Source organism: Lipotes vexillifer, unplaced genomic scaffold (assembly GCF_000442215.2).
Source record: "Lipotes vexillifer unplaced genomic scaffold, Lipotes_vexillifer_v1.1 scaffold946, whole genome shotgun sequence".
NCBI classification, from domain to species: Eukaryota; Metazoa; Chordata; class Mammalia; order Artiodactyla; family Lipotidae; genus Lipotes; species Lipotes vexillifer.
Window position 1 is genome coordinate 43,702 of NW_006776646.1, and position 10,096 is coordinate 53,797.

Sequence of the window (10,096 nt, forward strand, 5' to 3'; positions counted from 1 at the left end):
CCAGGGAAGTCCCTCAATGGACTTTTTTTTTTTTTAAGATATTGGGGGTAGGAATTTATTAATTAATTTATTTATTTTGGCTGCGTTGGGTTTTCATTTCTGTGCGAGGGCTTTCTCTAGTTGTGGCAAGTGGGGGCCACTCTTCATCGCGGTGCACGGTCCTCTCACTATCGCGGCCTCTCTTGTTGAGGAGCACAGGCTCCAGACGCGCAGGCTCAGTAGTGTAGTTGTAGGTCATGGGCCTAGTTGCTCCGTGGCATGTGGGATCCTCCCAGAACCAGGGCTCGAACCCGTGTCCCCTGCATTAGCAGATTCTCAACCACTGCGCCACCAGGGAAGCCCCCTCAATGGACTTTTAAAACTATTATTGTTAGTTGTTGGCAGATGGGAAGGTTCTAGTTATTATTAGTACTGATGGAAAACTGAAGTTTTAATAAGTTGAGTCATTTGCTCAAGAAATGAAACCTATATGGTACAAGAAAACAGTTTTGCTTTCTTCAAGCCACTGGCTTGGCCCAGAATTCTGTTGTTTCCACAAGTTTCATCATTAAATCCTGTCACACATCCCCTTCAGAAGTCTCTAGCAACTTTTCTTTTTCCCTTGGAACTTTTCTGAAGGAATTTTCAACTTCCCAGTGTTTCCGGAACCACACCCTGCGTAATAATGTTAAAAAAACTCACAGGAAAGGGCCCGGAATGTTATTATGTATTCATTCATACAATAGTCACTCATGAATAAGAAAGTGTGCAAGCTTAGCTTTCACAGGTTGTGGGGGAAGGAACAGAGGGGAGGAGGAAAGGAAAAGTGCTTACGGCGCCGGAAGAAGGAGGAGCCTTTAAAAGAGCAATCTTGGGCCAGGGGCCATTTCAGAAGTAAGGAGAGTTTTATCAAGCTTGAGATTTTTGAGCATGGAGAGTGCAAAGAACAAGGAGGTAAGTATAATCGGCACGGGTTTGCTTTTGTCTGTCTTTGTCAATCTTCATGTTTCTCTTTCTCTTGGGCAAACTTACTCCCTCTTTTGAGGAGAAAAGAAGGTCCCTTAGAATTTCCTTCCCTTCACTTGTTGAAAAAACAAAAAATCAAGTTCCTGGATATAATTGCTCCCTGGTATACTGGACCAGATCCTTTAATTTCGCTTCTACAGACACAGGTTCGAGACCAAAATTGCTGCATCTGGATTCATCTTTTCTCAGGGTTGTTATAGGGCCAAGGAACAATGGGAAACCAGACGTATTGAGGAACACTGAGGACAGCAGCTAAAGTCAGACAGGCTGTGGGGCTTTGTTGAGAAAAATTGAATCCCTCTGCCAGTGCAGCCTGACCGCTCTCCGGGTCTCTTTCCTAGAGCTAGGTCATTTTTTGCCCTCCTAATTTTAACTAAGACTTTTGGGAGGCCCCAAAGTGAGTGAGGTACAAAGTGAGCACTTTGTGTAAGTGTTATGCCAATGTGAGATTTGAATATGAATGTAAACCTGCTATAGAGATGTAAAAATGTAATTCGTACTCCCTTCTTGGAGGTGATGGGAATTAGATTTGGAAGCAAATCTGGGATTTAATATTGATTTGGGGTTTAATTTCTATCGCAAGTGTCTACCTGTGTGCCCTTAATTATGTAACCTCTGAGCCTCAGCTTCTGCATCTGAAAAACAAAATAATAGATTGTTGCTGGATTGCTGTGGGGATTAAAAGAAGGAAAATAAGGAGTCTGTGGCGTGGAACAATGCCTGATGGAAACTATAGGCTCAAAAAATGTTTCTTTGTATCAAACAGCTTTATTCTCACTGTTCTCTTGTTTCTTTTGAATTAACCAATATTTATTGAGTGCCTACAACCAGAGGGAAAGGAATTCTACCCTTGGGGAGTTTATAATCAAATGGAGTAACAGTCGTGGATCAAATCACACAAGCAAATGTAAAACTGCAACTGACAAGTGGTAGGAATGTGGCAACGGTGCAGTAGATTTGTATTGATCTATAAAGTGGAGAAAAGGTTACCAGCTGAACTAACACTTGAAGTGAGATTCTGAAAGAGGATTAAGGGTTTAAGAATATGAATATAAGCGAAGGTGGTGTGTGTGGAGCTGAGTGATATCCTTTCAGGCAAAGTAACTAGGTTGGAAAGGAAAGTAGTTTTGTGGCAGTAGCTTGGGGCAATAGTATGGGAAAGGTTTATCTGGAAGAGGTAAACGGGAGGGAGGGGGGGGATGGGGAAAGGGGGGAAAAAAAACCTTCCAGGTGAGGGATAATGGATATTGTGGGTGATGTAAGGGTTTTTTCCAAAGCAGAGGCTAGTTTCTTCTATGACTTTTGTTTATATATACATGTATGTATATATATATATATATATATATTTTTTTTTTTGTCTTTTCTCGTACATTTTTGGACCTTGCCGCCGAGGCTTGTGAGACCTTAATTCCCCAACCAGGGACTGAACCCTGGCCCTTGCAGTGAAAGTTCTGAGTCCTAACCACTGGACCACCAGGGAATTCCCCTTTTCTCATACTTTCAGATTGGCCTTCCACTTCTCTATCACTGCTTCCCTTTCTTATAAATAAACCTGAGTATTAAGATGATACCCAGAAGAAAAAAAAAAAAAAGATGATACCCAGAAGAGAACCCGTGTTGCCAGTGGAGTTCAATGATTATCTTGGTACCTTGGATGTGAGGTGTCATAAGTCAGGTAGTGTATGTGGTGGGTTGGACGCCCAGAGGAGTGACTTTCTGGTTCCTCTATCCCCAGTGCAACTCTACAAAGAAGACAGAGGAAGAATATATGAGTTGCAAATTCAAACGTACATCAGTAGATGCCGAAGAGGGACAGGGGACTTCTGGTAAACCAGATATACTAGAAAACTCGGTAAAGAGGACCAAAAGAAAAAGATCTATAAAAGATAACACAGGTAAGAGGTCTACAGTTCCTCAAATCCTATTTCCCTGGGTCTGAGAAGACTGAGGGATATTTCTGAAAAAGTAGGGAAGAAATTTCAGTCCTGTATTCTGCAAATCCTACACTTTCTTCGAAGCCTAGTTTAAATCTCACCTCCTGGTTGTGATCATTATTTTGCCTACTCTAGATTCTGGGAGTTAAGGATCTTAATGTGCAATGATCTGGGGACAGAGACCTATAAATTCAAAATCCCATCCTTGAAACTCTACTTCCTGTCTTAAAAATATGAGGAAAGTAGCTACCTTGCTGAGTTGGATTGAGGTCAGGGTGGAGGGTCAGTTGTAATTTACACAGAATAATTAGGTAAACAGCCTACACTTCATCTGACTATAATGGGCGCTCAGTCAAACCTAGTGACTATTAACGTCAGTCTTTCCTGAATGGTGAGAGCGTGTGAGGTGCAGCAGGAGACCAGAGTGCTGCCCTAGTGGGGTGGGCTGCCAGAATTATGGGTATTAGTCATTGTGTAGAATTTCTGGGTGGCTTATTTTGTTTTTTTGCGGTGAGAGGGCAAGGCATGGCCTAGTAGTTATGACCTCAGGTCTAAAACTTCTATCATTCCCTGCATCGGAAGTGCAATCTCTAGGTCAACCTCCTCAGGTTCTGTGGTTTAGGGCTCTCACAAAAGAGCAAGTGTGCGTGAGTAGCGGGGAGTTTTAGGAAGTAAAAATACTGAGGGATTCAGAAATATTGTCAGTTTTAGTTGCGAGTTTCTATCCCTTGAAGGTTATGTGGTCTTTGGCAAGTCATTTAATTTTACAGTGGGGATTAGACTATAAGAACTAAAAGTGATTGTACTTTTGACATTTTAAAACGCTACACAAAAGTTAATTATTGCTAATTTTATCTCATTCTCCTTCAGCTTGCTGTCCACGAAAAATGCCACAATGTTGTGACAGTGTGAAACCTCAGAAGAAGACGATGCCAATTCCTCCTTTACCTTCTATACTGCCGCCTGTCAATCTGATTCACAGGGATGTTGTGCGTGCTTGGTGCCAGCAGTTAAAACTAAGCACCAAAGGCCCGGTGAGTGTCCAGGGTAGGAGTTGATGCTCTTGGGAGGAAGACTATGAGCCTCAGTTTGATTATTAACTCATTTTTCTCTTGTCTTAGAAACTAGACGGATATAAACGACTCTGTGAACATGCCTACCCTCATCAAAAAGTGAGTAATTTGTAGGGAATTTGGCCAAGTCGAAGGTTTAGTTATTCTCATCCTAATCACCTATTTTAGCGTCAAAAGGTGAGTAGAGGGCTTCCCTGGTGGCGCAGTGGTTGAGAGTCTGCCTGCTGATGCAGAGGACATGGGTTCATGCCCTGGTCCAGGAGGATCCCACATGCTGCAGAGCGGCTGGGCCCGTGAGCCATGGCCACTGAGCCTGCGTGTCCGGAGCCTGTGCTCCGCAACGGGAGAGGCCACAACACTGAGAGGCCTGCGTACGGCAAAAAAAAAAAAAAAAAAAAAAGAAAGGTGAGTAGAAGAATTGTCTTTAATCTTTTAAACCCTCTATGTAGAACATTCCTGCCACAGCCGAGGAGGCCAGGATCCTATCACTAGCGAGAAGAAAATCAAAGATGGACAAGGGGGAACTACCTCTGGAATGTTCTGATGAACAGATGTCTTCTGAAGTGGCTGTTCCTCCTGAGGAGGGAGCACCTGCCCTTGAAGGAGCTCCTGCCCTTGAAGGAGATCCTACTCTTCAGGAAGTTGTATCAACTTCTGCCTCTGACCCAGGAACTGTGTTTGCCTCTTGGAGCAGAATGACAGCCAGGGCCATGAAGATGGAGTCGGCGCAATCACAAGAGACCTGTGGTAAGCTCATTAGTAAGAACTGCTTCTGGTTCAGGTGGGAAAATAAGTTTAATTGATATTAACCGCTGATTAACTTCAGGGTATTAAAATCATCTGAAGACCTGGTGATTCCTGGGTCCCACTCACACATTTTTCTGGTTCAGGTCTGGGTAGGCCCTAGGAATTTACATTTCTAACAATCTCCCAGGCATGGCTAATCCGGGGACCACACTTTGAGAACCAGTGATCTAAATTAATGAGGTCATCAGAAGGGGATAGAAATCTGCCTTCATTTCTTTTCGCCTCCTTTAAAGAATTAAAAGTAAAAGCAGTCTCTAAAATCAACTGCCTGTGCTAAAGCCTTGGATCTTCTAGCATCTGTCAAGTAAGTGGCATTAACTTTTATTTAATCTAGTTCTCAGTTTGCTAGTGGTAATGTAGGTTAATAATAATACCTACCTCATGATATTGTGAGAGTTACAGGAGATAAAATTAAGACCATGAACTGGTTAGCACATTACAATGCCTGTTGAGACCCCTGTCCCCCTATGACTGGTACCCTCCCCCTCCCCTTGGGAGCAAAGCCTGGAGCCCTGTCCACTGTCTGTTGCACATAGTGGGGTGTTGCTCCAGGATCTTGCTTCAGACATGTAAGATCCCCCATCCAATAAACCATTGATGTCGCTAAAAAAAAAAAAAAAAAGAGTTGAGACCTCTGAACTTATTTTATGAGGGCCTTCCCAGACCACTCTGGTTTAGTCTTTCTATTGAAGGAAACCAGAACGTCACCCCAAAATATGCCTCTTTGCCATAAAAATCTTGAGCTGAAGGCAATCAAAAAGCAGCAAACCGGGTTCCCTGGTGGCTCAGTGGTTGAGAGTCCGCCTGCCGATGCAGGGGACACGGGTTTGTGCCCCAGTCTGGGAAGATCCCACATGCCGCGGAGCGGCTGGGCCCGTGAGCCGAGGCCGCTGAGCCTGCGCGTCCGGAGCCTGTGCTCCGCAACGGGAGAGGCCGCAACAGTGAGAGGCCCGCGTACCGATAAAAAGAAGGAAAAAAGAAAAAAAAAAGAAACCCAAAAAGCAGCAAACCCAAAAAAGCTCTCCCTTATCGCCCTAAGGCAGGATTATCTATTCTCCTTTTGCTGGAGACAGACTCATCCACTGAGACTGGGCACCAGAGCAACCAGCAAAGAAACCTCATCCATTAGTTTCCTCCCATATATTTACCTTCCCACTGTTTGCCACCCTTGGGAGCCTAAAACTGCTTCCCTTTGTCCTGTCATTTCTTTGCAAATGTATTGTTCTTTGTCAAAGATGTTACATAAGATGGAATTCTAAGCTGCCATTTTGAGCTAGTTTTTGCGTTTTTCCTGCACTATGTGCAACTGCATGAATTCATCAACTGTTTTTCCCTTGTTAGTCTTTTTGTTAGAGTCTCAGGTGAAAACCTAAGACGGGCAGAGGAAAATCTTTGCCACCCTCCCAGCCACACTGTCATCTACCCACTTGCCTCTACACATCCAGATGTATTTTTTGTTTCTTTTAAAATATTTATCAGGAACTGTTTTTGCATTATTTTCTAAAGGGGAACAGGGTAGAGTAAGTTAGGTTTCAGGGTTCATATCTGGGAGCTGGCACTTGAGGAAGACAGTAGCATCAAAGGCCATGATGCAAACTCGAAGTTTAGACTTTGGTCTCGCTATGCTCGTACTGAACCTCTCTTTCCTTCCCCAGGGGTCTGGTGGTGTGTGGTTCATGGGAGAAGTCTCCCTGCTAACACAGAGGGCTGGGTTCATTTACAATTTCATGCCGGACAGGCTTGGGTGCCTGAAAAACGAAGGAGGGTGTCTGCGCTCTTCTTGCCTCCTGCGGGCAATCTTCCTCCCCCACACCTGGAGGACAACATGCTGTGCCCTGAGTGCGTGCACAGGTAACCACCTTGTACCCTTCTACACACTAAAAGTGGGCATCTGGGTTTTAGTTGGGGGAAAGAGGAGATACATATTCATCTTAAGTAGCCCTGTATTTCAAGCACAAGTTGTCAATAAAGATTTTCACAAAAAGTTTTACTTGAGTAAGTGTATTCCTAGGAGAAAGGGCATTTTTATGTCAAGGCATAATGCTTCTACCTGGAGACCCATAAGTTTGGAGCAGTAACCAATTGTATAATTACTATATTCCCAGTATACGCACTACACAGAAATAAGGACTAGCAAAAAAACCCTTCTTTTAGGTGGCCTACAATCTAAGGGGGGTGACTGGCACGTAAAGGACTGTATCACCATGTGAAGACTGGTATCAAAGAAGAGGTTTCTTAATTTAAGGGAAGAATTGTCTAGATGGAAAGGAGGAAGTAAGAAAAACCTGGCTTCTAGATAGCTTTTCGGTAATTACTTGAGCACTGATAAGAAGAGTTGCATTGGGTTGAGGACAGAGCTTCAAGGAACAGCAATGTTTTAGGGGCATGTTAAAGGAGACAGAAAAGAAACAAGGAGAAAACCTGAAATACGAAGCCAGTGGGGAGAATTTGCATGAGGAAATTGTCTTATAAAGAAGGTAGAGATAACATACTTGCTTGGAAAAGATAAGGGATTCAAAGCAATAAAGAATATAGATAATTTGGGGGTGGTTGAATAAGGGGAGGAGAGAAATAGAGGCTACAATTGGAGGTATTTTCTGAAAGATACGAATGGAGAAGGGGAGCAGTAGGATGCTTGGAGGGGATTGCCATGTGTTTTCTGTTAAATTGGGCCACGTGTGTTTCTGGGCTTAGCTTGGAAGAGGGGCCTGCAGAGGAGGAGGATGGAGAGAAGCCCATCCCTCTGAATAGAGGGGCTTGAAGCAGCCCAGACTTGGCTCCCAGGGATCCATCTTCTCACCCTGTAATTGTCCAGGAATCATCCTGGGCTTCATCCCGTGCTCTCTGTTGGCCTGCTGGGGACCCACTTTTGGCGTCATGATAACTGAACACCAGAGATCTAGGGCAGCTGGCAGGATAGAAGCCTCAAGTGGGGCGGGGTTGGGGGGGAGCTCAAGCTGCGGGATCTTAGTTCCCTGACCAGGGATTGAACCTGGGGCTATGGCAGTGAAAGAACTGAGTCCTAACCACTGGACCACCAGGGAAGTCCCAAGGGCAATTTTATTGGCATTCCAGGAGTGGGTTTCTTGGTTATTTTCAAGAATGCAATTTGATATTTCGTCTTGATTCTAAAACATTTCATTTGCTTTTTAGGAATAAAGTATTAATGAAAAGCCTGCAGTGAGATCACAATACCAGTAAAAAAGGGTACAGCTATGATTATAATTAATTATAGAGAAGTGACTACAAATCAACTCCATGGTGCTATTTGACAGCTGAACTCTGGGCCACCCTGCACTCTCCATGCTTCCTGCTTACAGGTTGCATGAAGAAAAGCCTGTGAACTGCCTAAAGTGGAAGTGGCTATCTCTCCAAAGACTCCCAGCCCTAAGGGAGCAGACGAGAAAGGAGATGGGGACATTTAAAAAATGTTACTTGGATGAATGGAATTAATTTACTTGAAAGTGCCTCAAGTAAATTTCTACATTGGGAAAAATGGGGCTTATAGGCAAAAGTTCAAATTTGGTTATGTACACCTTAACCAAGTATTCAAACTTATCCTCACCAGGAATAGTAAGAGTAGCAATGTGTTTCCTGATGTGATACAATATATCACTGGTAATATTCTTGACCCAAAGAATCTATTCACAAGGAAGCAATCAGTCCTGATTATGCCTCTTGTCTCCGCATAATTAAGTGAGCTTACCTTGTTTTGGGTGGCAGTTACCTAGATGCACCCATATGTAAATATTCACAGAGCTATGTACTTAAGATATCTGTATTTTACTTATATGTAAATTATATATAATTTTTTTAAGTGTCCTACATTGAATGATAAGTTATAGTGCCTCTAGTAAAAAGGCAACTAGAAAATTTTGAAATTAAAGCTTTTACTTTAAAACAAAATTCTCAATTGTGTATGTGAAATGATCCTTTTGAAATATGATGTCAGATCATGACACTGCTCAAAACCCTCCCATGGATCCCATTCAGAGGGACAACCAAAGTTATTGTAATGACCTCCAAGACCTTAACTAAAGTGCATTCTACCCCGTGCCCCTTCATCTCCTGCCTCACCTCCAACACCCTGCCTTTGCTGTTCTTTGACCATGCCTCACATGCTCTTACCTCAGGGCCTTGTCACTGGCGGGAATGCTCTTTTCCCCACATGTCAATATGGTAAACTTTCTTTTAATTCTTTCTTCGAATGCCACTTTGTCAAAAAGGCATACTCTGACCCCCTATTTAAAATCACAAGCTGTTTCTCCAGCCCTATAAGCACCCTGGGTCCCAATTTCTATTTTTCCATAACACTTGTCTCCTCTAACATGTTAATTTGTAATTTATTGTTTGTCTTCCCCTAACAATACTAAACGATTTCTGGGGGACTTCCCTGGTGGTGCAGTGGATAAGAATCTGCCTGCCAGTGCTGGGGACATAGGTTCAAGCCCTGTTCCGGGAAGATCCCACATGCCTCGGAGCAACTAAGCCCGTGAGCCACAACTAGTGAGCCCATGTGCCACAACTACTGAAGCTCGCGTGCCTAGAGCCTGTGCTCCACAGCAAAAGAAGCCACCACAATGAGAAGCCCACGCACCGCAACGAAGAGTAGCCCCCACTCACCACAACTAGAAAAAGCCTGCACGCAGCAACAAAGACCCAACACAGCCAAAATTAAAAATAAATTAAAAAAAAAAGGATTTCTGTCGGTTTTGTGCACTTAGGTATCACAGCCTCCTAGAACAGCCTGACACATAGTTGGTACTCAATAAATGTTTATTCAATGGATGATGAATGAGAAGGTATGAAGTGAATTATAAAAGGAGATGGATTACAAGTTTCTTGGAAACCAATATTAAAAAATAGACCTCTGTCCTGTCTATCTATATTCTCTGGGAAAATAAATTGCTTTGAGTTACCTTTTGGAAAAAAAAACTTCTCTGTTGTAACACGCAGTATTCTGTTTTCTAGTTCCGCCATAAATCTCATAGTTTAATTTCATCCAAAGTACAATTTTGGAAGGTCTCTAGTAAATTCTTTTAAAACTGTTTAGCAGGATTTGTGTTTCCCCCATGAGCCACCCTCCTGTTTTAGAATATGAAGGGCCGAAGTGTTAAGAATGGCAGTAATCACACAGTATTTCAATCAGCCTTACCTGAAGGATATAGCTGAAATTGTGTTTTTTGAAAGATAAGGAGAGGAAAAAGAACTTCCATTACTAAGGGGTAGACATCAGATGACAAAAGATGAAGTAAATGGGTCCACAAGACACTTCTC

The 10,096-nt window shown here is 43.1% G+C and overlaps 1 protein-coding gene across 1 annotated transcript; it reads left to right on the top strand.

Annotated features, from left to right (window-relative positions):
- The first annotated feature begins 909 nt into the window (after positions 1-909).
- DPPA4 (developmental pluripotency associated 4) lies at positions 910-8,003 on the top strand. Its single transcript, XM_007450533.1, has 7 exons — positions 910-933; positions 2,741-2,900; positions 3,810-3,973; positions 4,061-4,111; positions 4,462-4,759; positions 6,475-6,670; positions 7,973-8,003. The coding sequence occupies exons 1-7, from the start codon at positions 910-912 to the stop codon at positions 8,001-8,003; spliced, it is 924 nt and encodes a 307-aa protein (XP_007450595.1).
- Positions 8,004-10,096: the final 2,093 nt, after the last annotated feature.